At 36.2% G+C, this 18,275-nt stretch overlaps 2 protein-coding genes across 2 annotated transcripts; one reads left to right on the top strand and one right to left on the bottom strand.

Moving 5' to 3' along the window:
- Nucleotides 1-2,807: 2,807 nt before the first annotated feature.
- Nucleotides 2,808-5,233, top strand: LOC147863423 (putative pentatricopeptide repeat-containing protein At1g68930). Its single transcript, XM_087319212.1, has one exon. The coding sequence runs from the start codon at nucleotides 3,026-3,028 to the stop codon at nucleotides 4,472-4,474; it is 1,449 nt and encodes a 482-aa protein (XP_087175338.1). The 5' UTR covers nucleotides 2,808-3,025; the 3' UTR covers nucleotides 4,475-5,233.
- A 1,376-nt stretch (nucleotides 5,234-6,609) lies between these two features.
- On the bottom strand, nucleotides 6,610-9,663 carry LOC147863422 (uncharacterized). The gene is made up of 7 exons (XM_087319124.1): nucleotides 9,521-9,663; nucleotides 7,927-8,036; nucleotides 7,759-7,821; nucleotides 7,620-7,667; nucleotides 7,453-7,518; nucleotides 7,140-7,200; nucleotides 6,610-7,036 (listed from the first exon to the last, which is right to left on the bottom strand). Exons 2-7 carry the CDS (start codon nucleotides 8,020-8,022, stop codon nucleotides 6,966-6,968), a joined length of 405 nt encoding a protein of 134 aa, XP_087175250.1. The 5' UTR covers nucleotides 8,023-8,036; nucleotides 9,521-9,663; the 3' UTR covers nucleotides 6,610-6,965.
- Between the last annotated feature and the right edge of the window lie 8,612 nt (nucleotides 9,664-18,275).

Here is an 18,275-nt window from a genome sequence, read left to right as displayed (position 1 = left end):
CCTTCAACCTATGTACATGTGAAGATAAGTGTAACATTTTGTGACCAAGTCGTAGGTGAACTTAATCCAAGTGGTACACATCCGTATGTGTTGGTGAGCATTGTGATTGGGATTGGCTAACTTTTAATAGTTTGTTTTTTCCATGACCAATATATCACCCATGCATTATATGCTAATGATGCATCATTAACATACCCATCCCAATTCTAAACACATACTTATCATTAACATTAACGAACAAACACAAATAACATATACAAAGATCATTAATATAAACAAAATTTACATAATCTCCATTAACATCAAATCATTGAACATCTCAAAGCACGAAACTCTAATACAACAACATATGTAAACCAATTCTAGAGAAGATCAACATTGATGAAGACTTATTTGTTCTTAAGTATGAAAATAGATATGACAAGTTTGAATGTCAAAAGCTAAATGTTAATGTTTTTTTTTTCCATAAAAAATGCTCCATTAGTATTAATAAAAAGCCAAAGGCAATATACAAATAGTACATAATACTGTTTCCTCTGCACAAATACATATTATCAAAAAAACTACATTGTTGCCAATAACACCTTTGCTAGCAGAGCACATATAAACCTTGAGAAAATTCCATTGCTACGTCGAGCTATAAGACCACATATAAACCTTGAGAAGGCCTCCACTTTAGCACGAATAAGCCTCTTTATCACCTCTTTTCCATTCACCTTTGCTTGAACATGTGGGACATTGTCCAACTAGAACCATTCTCTGCCATTTAACTTCTTTGCCACTACCATTGATTTATATTCCATGGGATCATATGTTGAAAATGTACGATGTTTTGGAGACATCTCGATGAGGCAACCATAGAACAAATCAAACAGCCATAGAACACAGCAAAACCCATAATGAAAGCCCATAATACCGCCACCTCCTTCTTTCCCTTGAAAACAATTGGGTATTCATCACAGACTCAACTAGTTTCTCTTTGGCATCCCATCTGCTTTTCTTCAATTCTCCTACAGAAACTGGCTCAATCTCATATGTTAATGTTGAGAGATCAAGCTCAACTTAGTTTAGTTAGTTAGTCAACCATGTAACTTTGTAGTTACCTAAATAGAATCTAGTGAGAAGTGTTGACTATAACACCTTAAATAGGACCTTGTACTTGAGTGGGATATTCTAGATCCTCCACTCCTAAGTACATTTAATATAGGACTTACACATTGATACCTATATTCTACTCACACATGTGCACCTTTGCACATGAGATGTATATATACCTCATTGTGGGTATTTTTGTATTTGATGATGATAATGCTAATTTAATATACTTACTCATCCCCCATATTGTGTTGTATCTCTCTCTCTCTCTCTCTCTCTCTCTCTCTCTCTCTTCCTCTCTCACACATACACACACATATCACTTAATCTTCCGCTTATCAACTAATCATATAATTAGGTACTAATTAATCCTTGCTTAATTACTTACCTAATTCTTAACAGTTGATTTAACATGTATTTTAACAACATTGACTTTGTGTCACACATGAAGAAAAGACATTGGCACAGGAAACCCTAATCCAAATTGGAAGATTTATGATGGCTCCTTGTTTCACATTTTTCTTTGTTTGTGAATTATATAACCTTATGGGTTATGGAAGACAGTGGCATCAAGAGTGTGGGCTTTCCATTATGTGCATCGATGATTTTGTGACAGGTTTATGGTGAAGTGTTTTTGTGACGGAGTCATAGTGAAGGTGGTCTTTGTGGCAGGTAACATTAAAGGTTTCTTAAGTGGGTTAGATTTACAGTGGTGGCCTCCAACTGGGTACGGACACACTTCATATGGGACATATGCTTTCCACTGTGAAAACAACATGTCCCATACCACAAATTCTCAAAGTGAGGAGTGTCTCTATATGATCAAGAACTTTATTGACAAATGTTGCATCTAGTGAATGCACATTGTGATTGTGAGAGAAATTTGTGCATGGGTTGGGGTGGGTTGAAAATGTGCAGTAAGCGTAGTTAAATGTGATAAACGGCGAAACATTGTACCATAGTATGATAACTTGTGTGCATAATCAACTAGTCTCATCACTTGTGCCCCAACATCCTACATCACATTGATGTGAGTATGAAACTATGTTCTAATGAAGCAATGGTTCATATGGCAAGCAATGGGATGAACTCTAACATGTAACAATGCATGGGCTAAATTCCTCATCTGTTGAACAATATGGGTTTGTAGGGAGGTGCAACAAATGTAGTATATTATATGAAGTGTGAACCTCCAAAATTTCTTCTGTCATTATAATTTGGTATTACGAAAAGGTATTGTTCTCAATGGAGTTTAGTGATGTATTCAAAAATAAGTGTGATGCATCCCATATTCGAAAACATTTTATCGTATTTTGTATCCAGCCAAAACACAACTCTTTTGCCTTTATGTGTCTATTTTGGGTTTCCTGAAGGCCATTACAGGAGAAAATCGATGCGAGGGACTTGTTTGAACTTCAAGCATATACTGAACAACCCTTTTCCGTGACCATGATCTCAATACGAAGTGATCTCGCCCCGTCCAAGCAGTTTGTTTGTAGACTTAAGATCAATTTTGTAAGAAAACGGTTATGGACATTTTCTTACTCTTTGGAAGCCAACATAGGGATGCTATTCACATATACATTCACCCCACACAGAAGCAGCGGTATTACTGAAGTCTCCGAAAGGTCTTTCTCGAGGACCCTGCACTTAATTTCTCCAATCATTGTATGTATTCTCTAATGCAATAATAGATTCTCTTTCCCGCTCCCAAATGACAGATATGTTGTAGCACATCCATTCCATATGTGTTATGGGGGGAATTTAAAGGCCAAGGTTCATTTATCTCATTATCATGGAGTAACATCTCATCAATCGTAAAATCATTCTCTGGTAATATTGTTGTGATTGTAGTTTCAGAAGGGAATCTGTAGGAAATGTGATTCAATCAAATCAGGAGCTGTGATGATGAAATAGAGGACCTCAGGACATGATGTACGAGCATGGAAATGAGGAGGTCTTCTTCTCCTCTCTCTTACAAGACTGTATAAAAAAAAAAGACTTAGCTATGGCTAGGAAGCTTCATAGGTTGATCATCTACTCTGGCTCGTATTCAAAATCTATACTCAGGAATGGTCTCATCCGAGCGTTCTCAATTTGTGGGAGCTTAAGAGAAGGAAAACAAGTCTTCTTGACAACATGTAATCCGGATATATATGCTTGGGAAGCATATATGTCAGGGCATATAAGATGTGGAAAGAGTGAAGAAGCAATTGATCTATACCATCGCTTAAGGTCTATGAACAATGTGGAGCTAAATGACCACATCTATGTGGCTTCTCTCAAGGCTTGCTGCGCTAGTAGCACTAATTTGATGCTCCAGCATGGCAGAGTAATCCACAATGACATCATCATATATGGAATTGACATGAGTTTGCATATCGGTAGTATGTTGCTTGGCATGTACATGAAATGTGGATGTGTGACAGAGGCTAATGACGTGTTTGATCAAATGAGTGTGAAAGATGTGGTCGTATGGAATGCTATGATTACAGGGTATTCACAACATGGGTTTGATAAAGCAGCCCTATTTCTCTTTGACGAAATGCTTACTGAGGGCATCTTGCCAGATACCCACACATTTTCTGGTCTATTTAAGGTATGTGCATGTGAGAATGCAGTAGAAGAAGGTAAGAGAATCCATTCCTTGATGGTGAAAGTTGGATGCAATATGAACTTGTTTGTCGGAAATGCACTGATTGACATGTATGGCAAACATGGCTTCCTTCACGAGGGTAAACAAGTGTTCCATAGCTTATCGGAGAGAGATATGGTGTCTTGGACAGCAATGATGAATGCACATGGAAGTGTTAATGATTGGGAGATGGCCATTAGGTGCTTTGAGGAAATGCAAAGGGAACGTGTGAAGCCAGATGGAACAACTTTCAAGTGTCTGTTGAATGCTTGTAGTCATGCAGGGTTATTCATCGAGGGCCAATATTATTTTGAGTTAATGGAGCGACATTATGGTATTATAGCTTCGGAGGATCACATTATATGCATGGTGGACTTACTTGCGAGGTCAGGCGAGTTAGGCAAAGCGGAACAATTGCTTTCAAGCAAACGTGTTAATCATGATGCAGGGTGGACAACGTTACTCACTTCTTGCAGAAAACATGGCAATGTAGAGCTGGGGAGGAAGTGTTTTGATAATGCAATTGAGATCAATCCTAGGTATGGATCCGGATATGTGCTCATGTCCAGCATATATGCTGATGCAGGGTTGTGGGAACACGTACATGAGATAGAAGAGCTCCGAAAACAGGCAATGTCTGTAAATGTTTTTTTAAACACGACAGATACAAGATTGACAAAATGTAAGGGGTTTGAATCAAGATATTCAATGTGGGTATACGCAGAATCCTCAAGAGATAAGTGATGCTCATGGAAAACGAGTTGTGAAGGAGAGACTTGAAAGGGTGAAATAGTTTTTATTGCAATGACGAATATGGATATGTTTGAATTGATGAATTTGGTGCCGAGAGATACAATGTACCAAGATAGTAGAGCTTAAACAACAGCCGAATGATCATGTAAAGATTTCTGGATGTAAGAATGTAACTAGTAAATAGAATGAGAAATAGGTGGTTTGAGTGAAGGAATTCAAAGCACATGTTTGGCCCATGTCCATGGGATAGAAGGAACTCAAAAGACACGTGATGGTTACATAAAGAGTTTTGCATGTGAGAATTGAGATGATAAAGAGTGTGCAAGCAATAGTGAAGGGGAAAGGGGGTGAATGGAGAATTCAAGGCAAGAATTTGAGGATTTCGATGTACATGACCTAGAAGACATGTGATTCTCATGGAAAGGAAGTCATAAATGGGATATTTGAAATGATAAAAGAGTGTTCGTTGGAATGACAAATGTGGGGGATTTGAATGAACAAATTTGATGCAAGAATGTGATGAATTCAATGCATATGAGATCACAGACCTCGAACAACACGCTTGATGATACAAAATTTACTATCAGGTATGTCAGGGAGAAGAGCTCCAAAACATGGATGGTACAAGGTCGTACTATCATATTCATGAGATACAAGATTCTTTTGACTCGATGCAATTTTCTCCCTTTACAGATTTCAGCAAACTCGAAATAAACACCAAGACATTATTATAGTATTTTCAAAAAGTCAGCATCCTTAGTTCTATTGAAATTTGACTAATTACCGCATAATAAACCTTAATTACAAGTAGCAATGGGCACGGTTTCGGCTCAAACCGAACCGGACCATTAAGCCATGATTTAACAGTTTATTGGTTCTAAAAAAATCAATGGTTTGGATTTTCAATAAACGGTTCGGTTCTAAAACTCAGGTTTATAGGTTTAAATGGTTTGATTTAAAGGTTTATAGGTTTTTGGTTATCTTTATTTTTACCTTAATAAATTATTAATTTAATGGTTTTTTATTAATTTAATAACTTTCACTTAAATGCTTATTTAATTTAATGTATTTTTATTTATTTAGATATATTTAATTAGTTTGACTTAAATGGTTTGGATTGGTTTCAACTTTTCCCTAAACGGTTTGGGTTTAAATGGTTTGGTTTAAATACTTGAGAGTTCATAAATGGTTTGGTTTGGTTTTTGTTTTATATAAACGGTTCGGTTCGGTTTCTTTGCCTTGAAACCAAACCGAACCGTGCCCATTGCTAATTATGAGCATGATCAATAACTATTACGAGCATGGCTAATCATTGATGATGAGCCATGATTAATAGCTAGGCATGAGCATATTTCAAATAACAATGACCGTTATTAAAAGTTTACTATGAGTATGACAATTATTCTATTGATGAGATGTGTTTTTGTCTTAAATCAATTAAAAAAAGGTTTTAGACTGAATGGTCATGAATGTCTATAGAAACATAACATTCATGATTTAACAAGGAGAGTATCATCTTACCCTTATGGTATCAAGAGTGAGCATGAACATGCCTTCCTTTGTTCTCCTCTTCGCAAAGCTCATTGTGTGATCCCTCTTAACAATTGTCACATCTTATATCAATATGGTATTGTTATTGTTAACACAACAATATGAGGCCTATTGATGTGCATATGGGGCTTGTTTATGCTCACATCAAGTCTTATGCATGTCTCTAAATTTTCTTATAATCATAGGCTTATTTCTATTGTCTAAGGCTTGTTTATGCTCACAACAAGTCTTATGCATGTCTCTAATTTTGCTTATAATCATAGGCTTATTTCTATTGTCTACGGTTGATCAACCTAGAAAGTTCACCACATCATAACGTCGCCACCGTGTCATATGGGTCTTGGCATTTATGCTTGCCCATCAAGGCCATGCATTGTAGTAATCACTTGGAACCTTTGGAAATCAACAAACAATTTTGTCTTTCCGAGTTGCCCATAATGGTTGAGGTTATGAATTTACTATCCAGATTATTCCTGATATGTACGTAATTGACAACCCTTATAATAAGATAACTCATGCTAAAATAGTTGAAAACTCTTAAATATTCAACAACTTTACAAGATGAATCACACTAATATGTTAACATATGCATTGATTTATTTGTTCAAGTTGAAGAAGACCTTCCCTGTCAACAAAAGAAGTGTAAGAAGTTTAGTGAGTAGTTAGCTCTTATAATCTCAATTGCCAGAATAAATCTGGCCTTGAGATTGGGATGAGAGCATAACATAATTGCCCTTTGAGAAAATTGAGAATGGGGGCAAGAGCAAAGCTTTTAATCTCTCAACTACTTTTTTGCACCAAATTGATCATCCTCAAAATACTATATACAACTCAAGCCTATTGCATAAGCCCCAATGCAAATCAAGCATGTATTTCTTATTGATCTAAAAATTACTGACCACCCTTCTTTGAGGGCGAAATGGGAGATTTCCTAAAAACTTCGCAAGTTTTCTTCTTTGGTGGTTAATGCCCCATCAACAGCAATTTCACCCTCAACTCCATCTATGTCCTCATAAGCGCAAAAGAAACGACTTAGTACATTGAGGGTATTTACATGAATAACAAACCTCAATTTTAAATGCAAATATTTCTTTACAATGCATACCTTCATTCTCAGAGTTTTCGTACGAAGCTCGTCTTGCAGGAAGAGGTTGATGAGGTGTAGGCTGCATAAAGACAAGAAAAATTAAAAAAGAGAGCTGGTATGAAATTCCTAATCTTTATGATTGATCCCTTTTCATTCTAGTGGTTAGCCGACAAAAGAAATAGTTTCTAGAAAACATATTTTTCATGAAATTCCTTTATACAATTTTAACTTACAATTTATTCTCTTTTCATTCCAAGCGTTAACCAGCAAAGAGAAATATTTAGAAAACCAAAATCTTTATTCCAATTTCTTTAACCAGAAAGTATGGTACCTGAAGTTTTGGCCTAAGCACATCAGCCAAAGACTTGGGTTTCTGACCAGGTGGCTCTCCCTGTTTCTAAGGGTTTTAAAAGCAAAAAATAGCATAAAACTTTATGGCAATGAGCTATAACCAAAATTGATTAAACTATTTGCTCTGAAACTTTGTATCAGCCTAACCTTCCCTAAAGCCCAGTCAGCCGAGTCGAAATAAGCTCGTTCATGGTCCTATATATGAGAAAAACAAACTTAGCAAAAAGGAACCATATTCCTTTTCACTTCCACTAACAATGAAAGCACTTCCCTTGCAATAACTTACTTTAGAAATCAGTGGTGGCTTCCTTGGCAAGAGACCGCCATATTTCTTCTTGATTGCCCTTGCCTACATGTAAATTAAACAATAGCTACAAATGTTAAGATTGAGATTCATTTAAATAATATTAATGAAATTTTCACACACTAAGAGACAAAAACATGAATGGATTACCTGCTCCTCTGGTGAGGGCATTGAATGTTCAGGTTGTGTAGCTTGTTCAATGTAATCCTCACCATAATCCAACTTTGTTACATCTGTCTCAGCCATCAGTGCAGTTTTCCCTAACCATTTCAAAATATTCTAATATAATTAAGCATTACTTGGCACCATGACTTATAAAAACTAAAGAAACCACTAACTTGAAAATAATCCATCGCTATTTTCAATTTAAACCTCATTAAGCCTGACTGTAGAAAATTTTGGCATTCTAGGTTGTGGAAAGATGTCGGTACCAACCAAATTCATATTTTCATCTTGTTAACATTGGTAATATTAGACCTCTTGAATGCACAATAGAGCAGTGGTAAAGATCAAAATTTACGGCTACAACATTGCATTACATATCTTTTTGTAATATATAATTTCTAGTGGACATAATGCTTTCACATTGTGCTTAAGTCCACACCTTGTATTAGATATGGAAAGGAATCTATTCTCAGTCCTATTATGCATTTGGAATATGTATATACATGTATTTATGCCCATTCTTCCAGAATGAGTTCTATTTATTAGCTTTTCAAGGAAATTAAAAATATCGTCATTGTCATCTATTCGTGTCTCTTGATAAAGCTTGTTGAAATAGGGTCAACTCAAGAAATAGAATCCTTGTGGTCCAGCTTTTTCATTTACAATCAAGGTCCATTGGGTCTTTCTCCTGTATCAACGGGAAATCTGAGAAGGAGAATCATTACTGTGATCAAACGTTTTCCCTCATGATTGAACTTCACTGAAAAACACTCCTTGATCTAACTTACGTCATTTGTTGTAGCAACAAACTTATTGTTTGAGTATCAGATGCAAATCCGTTGATCATTTATGGTCACAATGATGATCCATTAATGAAGCTCTACTAAATGTAGTCTTTTTGCTTTTTCCTCTGAATGTTGCTCAGTTTAGCTGCCGCCAAGCTACACATACTAGAGCCATTTTACCAAGCTGACAAGTTTCATTTCACACAACGACACCACTAGAAAACAAACTATAACAGGAGTGAGGGGGTCATTTTGATTGACTCAATTTATCCTTGCTATAAATTCCCCCTCTAATTTCTAGTTTCAGCCTATGCATCTGTCTCACGCGCACATATGTATTTTCTTTCTACCTAAAACGCTGTCCAAATTGCTTCCACCTACACATTTCTCCGTCCCATTTACACCACACACACCTCTACTGATCTAATGGACTTACACGAAGGGAAAGCTATTAATTGATTAACACAAGTATGTGGATGCAAATCCCTACTTTTGGGTATTTTTGTTACACTATATAACATTTATCCTAAACCACATGCTATATCAGCATATCAAACTAACAACATAACGCACAGTCTCCAAACGGTTAACACATTGCCATCTAAACTATACTAAGAATCAGGACCTCCCTGCTCTTCTTTCTCTCGTATTCATTCATATAGATCGTAATATACCATCATCAGTTCACCAACTCACTCATTCATTCACATAGATCCTAGTAGCATCAACCAAGGTGAAAGCTCCCAATCAATCAAATGTGAATCAAGAAATGCTCTGATGGAAAAGAGACTTACCGGCTGCACACAGAGGCACAGAGAGCGTCAAGGAGAACAGCGCAACAGAGACAAATGCATTGTATTCATTTTATATGGTGATAGAACGAGAATGAGGAGGAAAAAAACAAAAGCTTATTTACAATTTCTAATTTCTAATCTATCATCTATAATTTATAATTTATAATTTACAATTTACAATTTACAATTTATAATTCATAATTTACAATTCATAATTCATAATTTGCAATTTATAATTCACAATTCATAATTCACAATTCATAATTCATAGTTTTTATTATTTATTATTCATTATTCTGGATCGACTTTGAAGGCATAATTTTATGATGTTATCTTTTTTTTACCACTTGCAAAGTGGGGTTTCCCCCCCCCCTTCAATTCTATGGTATATATCACTTATTCTATCACGGAGCTTATCACAAGTGTGTCCTCTTACTCTAGGAATCCAGTTATTATTTCATATCATAGCTTCAGACTAGTCAATGTTTGTCGTGGAGTGTTGTTCTTACTTGGGGTGCACCGGTGAGCATTCCCATGTCTTCTTATGCCAAGGAATCAACCATTATTCTATGAAAAATTGCATCTCACAATGACCTTACTTACCCATTCGTTGTTCTCTGAATGAATGGTCCTCGAGAGTCTACCCAGAGTACACTAGTCATACTAGGAAGCCATAGGACGGATATTTTTTCTCATTATACTAGTATTATTGTCGAAATTGGGGTTATTCTTCTATGTGAAATTTTGCCTCATGTTCATTCAATATTGTCCTAGACTACACAAACGTCTTAAAATAGGAAGAAGAAAGAGTGGCTACGTACTAAGTGGCATTTTGATCAAAGCAAAAAAAAACAAAACGTGCTACCTATTGTAAAATACGATGCAATAAAAAGTGGCATTTTGAAAAACTTTCCCTTTGATTTATTGCCGACCTAGTAGGAGGCATATTGTTGCACACATGGAGAAGCTTGCTAACATCACTAGATGCTACTAGTTCCACAATAGGGCATGGAGTAGTGCAATGTACAATTGTTTGACTGTGTTCCATATAACCACATGTTCCCATGTGACCTTGTATTATTACTCGTGAGAATTGAAGGACATTCATTTTATGTCCCCTCTTTCCGAATATTACCTTCATGTTCTAAAGTCGAAAAAACATGTAGCCTTCACTAAGCTTATGAGTAAAGAAAATCCAAACATACAACACAATAATAGCATTGAATTATTAGACAACCTCATCATGCGAAGAAGTCACACTTGAAATCCTACTAGGATCTCTTAAATAATAGAATGGCCTCATTGGATATCTAGATGATTGATGGTATTGGATTCTTTGAATGCCAAAAGGAGATCAATTAAATTGACTATAGCCATCGTTACTTTCGTTTTATCGAAAAAGTGGGACAATTCCTCTCTAATTGATATGTACTCATTACTTAAGATTATATTTTCCAAACAAGAATATTGTGCACATACTTCTAGGTATGAAAACAAATTGTAAATTGGAAGAATGAGTTATTTGCTAAGTCTATTTAACTAGCATGGATAACAGTTAGCATAATATGCACTCAAAGAACAAATCTCAACAAATGATGAGTTTCATGTGCCAAGAGTCGTCCTTGCCTCCTTGATCTTCCACCCTCAATTGCCAAATTTGTTGTGGGCAATTGCCTTGTAATTAAAGATAAAGACAAAAATACACGGGGCATGCAGGTCAAGGGTATCACCACACGAAGCTTTTGGCCCCCTATGAATTGCCATGTGTTCAACACATACGTCCATTATTGTTCACACGAAATAGAAATTTATAGTGCAAACGAGTAATATACCTCGTGATATGAAAATCAATGGCACAAGTACAAGTTCTATGTGTGTGCGTGGAATACACATTTTTTGTGACTAAAATATCTCTAGGGTTTGAAATACCAAGCAAGGAGAAGGTTTGCAATTCATAACTATTTACGTGCCATATGTCCTGAAGCTTGGGCCAATTAAGAGCCTTCATGGGATAGTGACTAGGTTCCCCTTGTTAACATTTATCTAGCGATCATTATTATGAATATGAGCATCTCCTCGTTATTGTTTGCACCACTTGTTGCAATCATATTCTTTAGTAAAAAAATTGAGATTTGATCGAATAAGATATTATGTTGAATGCAAATATCAACACATTGTCTTGTCTATTTTCTTGTTTAAAGATTTCGTGTATTTGCTAATTGATTTTGGGTATGATCATATACATACATATGTATATTATTTTTGTTATCTATTGACTTTATAGTGTTTTGTATCATTATATATCTTCTATCATGTTTTGATTTGTTTCTTTGATTTCACTCCTTATGTTTGCTACTCTAAGTTCACTCTCGTCTTAACGCCTTAGGCAAATTTCCATAACTTGCCACCTCCATTTGCTCCACAACCCACTCAAGCCCAAATATAGTAGAGTTTGGAAGAGGGAAATGGGCTCATCTAAATAGAAGAGTTAGTAGAGAGTTGAAAACTTAGGGGATAGGAGATGCCCAATATCACCTAGGACAAGAATGAGACACCCTCTCCAACGGGTAAGAATCATCACTTGGAGCATTGATTGGGATCATTGAATGCATCCAATAGGGCTTTTAGGTGCGTCGACATGGGTTTGTTAATGTTCATTTCTCAAATAAGATAACATTCTATAAGATGCTTAACACATTCTCCTTCAGAATGATCTTCCATTATTACAAAAATTCTTCACAATCCCGACACGAGATCAAGCACAAGAATGATAGATTTGATGTTGTAGCATTATTAAACTCGTCATAATTTAAATTTGAGCTAATTGCATCAATATAAACAAACTTGAAAATCCTAGTACGATATCAAGCACAACAAGAGTATGCTCCTTCCTTCATTGACATTGACAATTTTGCTATAGCAAAAAGAGTCAACACACTTTAAAATGTAATACTAACAAGGAATATTATGGGCTAGCATAATGTGAAAACATTACATTTGTACATTATATACGAGCCTTTGAAGATCATACAAACTTCCAAATGTAGGAAAATTGATTGTTTGTGTGGTAAAAACCGTTTGTCTTTGAAACATTAAGGTTGTGGATTCAAGTATCTAGTAATGGGTTGATTGTTTTTTTTTTTTTTTTTTCAAAAGAACATATCCTTCCATTAGTTTTTAGAAAAGTCATAACAACAACATACAAAATATTTTTCCCAACTCATCTTTATAAGATGATGGTTTGAGGAAAGCAGTGGGTTGATTGTTATGGTCAATATGAAAACACTTCTTTTGAGATCACATATAACACTACTTGAGTCATGAACAATCACTTTATAACATTGGGATTTCTTATCGTTGAAGAAAAAGGAATAACATGGACTTGCTAAATATACATGGTTAAGTGACAATTACCTTGTGTTGGCTCAAGGATTGCAACATTAAACACACATCTTAATACTAGCTAGAGTCATGCCCTCTTACCAAGGTCGTGTGTTGAACTTTTCGAGATACATAGTTGGGCAAAGAAGATACCCCATGTTGGCTCAAGGTGTGCACCATTGAACACACATCGTAAACTTGACAATAGTTATGCCCTCTTAACAATTTCATGTCGTGGGACCATATCATCGTCTATAGTACTGCTAGAAACACGAGTAGCAACATTATTCATTCATTCGTGATCAACAATAATATTAATCACTAAGTTGAACTCTATCAACCTCTCTCACGATGATTCTTTAACTAAGATTCAAATTCCTATATAGTAAAGACTCAATTATGAGAATACCCAAAAGATGTTCAAGTGGCAAATAAGAACAAATAGAATAATTAATAAAGCACTTAATGTTAATATTGTTTGTGCAAGATAGAGCAGAATCTGATCGAGTGTCCTTAGTGAAAGTTACTGCTTACTCTGGTATTATTTGAGGTTGGGGTGTAAGTACATACCACGATTTACCCTTTTGTTGGTGAGATGAGCGAGGCCGGGTATCAATAGTTCCCATGATACTTATGCATATGGTGACTATAAAAGAAACGCTATTGTGACTCTATGATTTAATCACTCACAAGGTCATATAAACACTAATTCATGTGAGATTTTATCACATCACTCGATCGAAGAGTGACAACGCAAGAAATCACCAACACGCTTAACTTCCATTAATCTATTCTTAGGATAATGACAAGTTTATGACTACTATGAAGATTAAGCTCATAACTTATAATTAAGGAAATGATTAAGAGGAGAGAGAGAGAGAGAGAGAGAGAGAGAGAGAGAGAGAGAGAGAGAGAGAGAGTTAAGCTTTAGCTTTTGGGAGAATGTAAATGAGAAAGAACTCTCACAAATGGTTTATAGTTTCACGTTTGTAGTTACTGTTTATTTAACTATATTACATGTATATCCCTTTCACACTTTGGAGGGTATCTAGTCCATGGCATCAACGTTGAGATGTCTTGAGAAATACTTAACAAGGTCCAAAGTGGGTAAGTGAACAACTTGGAGAAGAACAAATTATTTGAGTTTTATAGGTTTTGGGAGGAAGTGGAGGTGGGATGGTTGGTGGCATGGAATATTGAGGAGCAGATAGGGTACCTCGTGCATCAACATGGTGGCCTTCAAAAATTTATTGAGGTTCTTGAGAACGGCTCATGTGTGACCTCAATAATGAACTCCGAAGGTGATCTTACGTTCAAAGGTGAACCTCGTAGAAGCTTCAATTTATAGAGACTATTACTTACAAGCAATGGCCCAAATTACACCATTCTGATGGTTGAGATCAACTGGCATGTATTCACGTGTTGTCTTGCATGTATTACACATTATTGCAATTTCTAGAGTTATCCCTAATATCTCTATAATAGTAACACATGTACCTAATGAAGTATGAGGTAATTAGTTCAAGTGATTAACATGCTAGACTTGTACTCATAACGATACATGTTTGAGCTTCATGTGATGATCTTTTGATTCACAATTCTTAGTCGATGCCATTAGGTTTTTCATTCAACTCAACAAGCTTAATAGCATAGGGAACCACCAAGCCATTCTATCATAAGCACGTATGAGCCTCAACATTTATCGTTCTTTGTTCCTGACAAGCCATCATGTGAGGAGCTTTTCTAGTTGTACTTTGGCTATTGGTTTGCTACCATTGGATTCACAATATCAGGATGATGACTCTATACTTCTTGTTTATCTCGCGAATAGGTTTCAATGATTCTGAAAAGGTATTTGTGTCCATGGTATGGGATTTTATTTTCTCTTGACCAAAATTTTCTTTCCCATTTATCCAAGAGCCATGTATACGTTTGTGTCCTATGATCATTCTTACATTCAAATTAGCATGAAGCCACATGTTGTGAAATTTCTCATCACGCAATACATTCAACATGTTATAGTTCACAAAGTGTTGAGATATTGACAAGCTAAACTTAGTTTAGCCATTTAGTTAACCACGTAACTTAATAGTTACCTAGATAGAATCTAATTGGTGTGTTGACCTTAAAGCTTTAAATAGGATTTTGTACGTAAGTGAGATACATTCTAGATCCTCCACTGACAGGTTCATTTAATATAGGACTTATACATTTGTACCTATATTCTCCTCACACATGTGCACCTTTGCACATGAGATATAGATATACCTCATTGAGGATATCTTTGTATTTTGATGCTTATTAATATAGAGGAAAGGTCTTTAGCTACACTCTTGTTAATCATCCCCCATTTATATTATTGTTCATAAGTGTAACTTCCTCTCTCTCTTCCTCTCACACACATACGCACACATATCACATAATCTTCCACTACTTAATTGTTATAGTTATGGTCTAACGTAAGCATATGATGAGGATAAAAGATAGATAGATAGAAAAGAGGGAGAGAAAGAAGGGTGTTGATCCACCAGACCACCCCCGAGCGAAGGGATCAAGACAGACCCAAGCCTCGATTAGCGTCCCATACCACCGCCGTGGCGTCGAGTCGTACCTGGTGCTAGCACGCTCGCTACAAGAGTTGACCCACCACAACGTTAGAATCTCGAAGTAGTCAAAAAGATGATCCAATGAGGGTAGTTAGGCCTCCTATTTATAGCAAGACCCAAGGCCCCCAGGCAAGTTCACACTTGGCCTAATGGGTTGTCTCAATCCTGAGGATTAAAAGTAATCCTCCCCTTCTTTACACTTTCGTTTAACCCTCACACTTGCCCATGTGTATAGAATAATACGGTAAATTCTCACCACGGGATATTATATGGTCATGCCCGTAACATACTCCCTCTCTTTAAAACATTGCACTCTTGCAATGAAAAGTTAGGGAAGTTAGTTCTAAGAGTATTTTCACGTTCCCATGTGGCATCTTTGAGAGATTTATCCATCCATTTAATTTTAAATTCTTGGATTATTTTAGTACGCAATTTTTTTGTTTTAACATCGAGAATTCTTTCTGGTACATGTGGTTTAGAAGATAATTCTTCAGAAGTAACCAGAGTTTTAGTTGTAACTGTATTGTTGCTTGAACCTAGAAGTTCTTTTAGACGACTTACATGGAAGATTGGATGAATTTCAACGCCATTGGGAAGAGCGAGACGATAGGCTAATGAACCGATGCATTTGAGGACTTGAAAAGGTCCACAAAACCGTGGGGGTAACTTAGCGCACTTACCCGTAGACAATGTCTTAGTATTTGTGAGGTACACGTAAAAATACCTTCTGTCTAGGGTTGAATACACGAGGTTGCCTATTATGATCGACGTAAAAACGCGCTCTATCTTGAGCTGTTTTTATATTATCTCGTGCAATATGCAACATATCTTGCATATCCCGAAGAAAGTTTTGCGTACTTCGCAACTCATCGTGATGTATATTAACATCAATTGGGGCTCGTGGCTGAAAACCATACATCAACATAAAAGGACTATATCTCGTCGACGTATGCTTGGAGCTGTTATAAACAAACTCCAAAATTGGGAGATAACGTTCCCATTTTGTTGGTTTTGCACCAACGTATGCTCGAAGCATGTCCTCGATAATTTGATTTACTCATTCTGTCTGTCCATCGGATTGAGGATGATCTGTGGAGCTCATGCTCAACGTAGTTTCTAACTTCTTAAAGACTTGCGTCCAGAAGTCACTAGTAAACTTTGGATCTTGATCACTCACGATATCCATCGGTAACCCATAAAAATGAAATAACTCGTCAACGAAATATTCAGGAGTTGTTACAGTGGTTTTAATAGCAATAAATCTGGCCATTTTAGTTACTCTATCAACCACAACCTAGATGGCATCATGGCCTTTTTGGGTGCAACGAAGGCTAACAATAAAATCCATGGATATACTTTCCCACTTATTATTGAGAATGTCCAAGGGATGTAAAAGTCCTGCGGCCTTAAGTCGCTCGGCTTTTTTAACTTGGCATTAGTGATATTTAGTCACATAGTTATGTATGTTAGGATGTATCTTAGGCCAATAGAATTGAGTGGAGATGAGTGGAGATGAGAACGAGTGTACAATGTATTCCAGGGTGCCTTGTTGAGAGTGCATCATGGCATTAAAAAAGAATTCTCTTTTTGACCTCAGGCAAATCTGGAACACAAACCTTCCCATTATGGTAGAGCAGATCGTTAGCAATGTGGAAGGATTCCTTCGAGGATGTGGTGGTGTCTGTCCCAAACTCAACTCTTGCCCAATATTTCGCAAAATAATTGCCATCAGGATACTTTCCTCGAAGGTGATCATAAAGATCTGATGTTATTTCAGTGAACCTAGCATGTTAACTTCACAGATGTGACTTAGTGCATCAACAATAGTATTCATGGAACCTTTACGATATCATATGGAAAAATCAAAGTCCTAGATAAGATTAGCCCATCGTGCCTTACGACCTTTCAAGTCTTGTTGGTCACAAAAATATTTCAAGGACTCGTGGTCCATAGTTACCACAAAACAATTTCCATAAAGATAATGGCGCCATGTTTTGAGCGCATGTATAACTGCAAATAATTCCATTTCCTTTGTACTAAACGATTGTACTCATTTTATTCAATGTGTAAATAAACAATCCCTTTTGATTGTTTCTTCTCCATCAATATATGAGTTGTCTTGTTCGTCTTTATTTTATTGTGTACTTGATCCGAACATTTACGTTTATAATATTGATCACGTCTCGAGTCAATTGACATATTTTGAACAACAACAACTCGATAAAATCTTAAATGATTTTCATGATGTTTTTCCGAGTGAACTACCGCATGGGTTACCTCCTAAACGTAATATAGACCATCGTATATATATTGTACCTAGCGTTGCACCAATAAGTATACCACCTTATTACTTAAGTCGATCCGAAGAGGATGAGGTATCTAAGCAACCGAAGGACTATTTATGAATGGGTTTTATACGTTATAGTAAATCTTCATGGGGTGCACCTGTTCTCTTGGTAAAAAAGAAAGAAGGCACATGGCCTATGTGTATTAATTATTGACGCTTGAATAAAGTGACGATCAAGAATTGATATCCATTGCCTCAGACTGACGATCTAATTGACCATCTCCAAGGAGCATGGTATTTTACGAAACTTGATCTACGTATGGGCTACCATCAAATTCGTATAAGTGAGGACAATGCTCCTAAAACAACAATTTGTACACGTTATGGCCATTATGAGTTTTTGGTTATGCCTTTTGGTTTGACCAATGCTCCAACCACATTTCAACAAGAAATGAATGACATTTTCCGAGAACAACTTGGA

Source organism: Azolla caroliniana, unplaced genomic scaffold (assembly GCF_043228905.1).
Source record: "Azolla caroliniana isolate FFs.n. ecotype wild unplaced genomic scaffold, voAzoCaro1.0.p SCAF_5, whole genome shotgun sequence".
In the NCBI taxonomy this organism is placed as follows: Eukaryota; Viridiplantae; Streptophyta; class Polypodiopsida; order Salviniales; family Salviniaceae; genus Azolla; species Azolla caroliniana.
The sequence above is the reverse complement of the archived record's forward strand: the minus strand, read 5'-3'. Positions and strand labels throughout refer to the sequence as shown.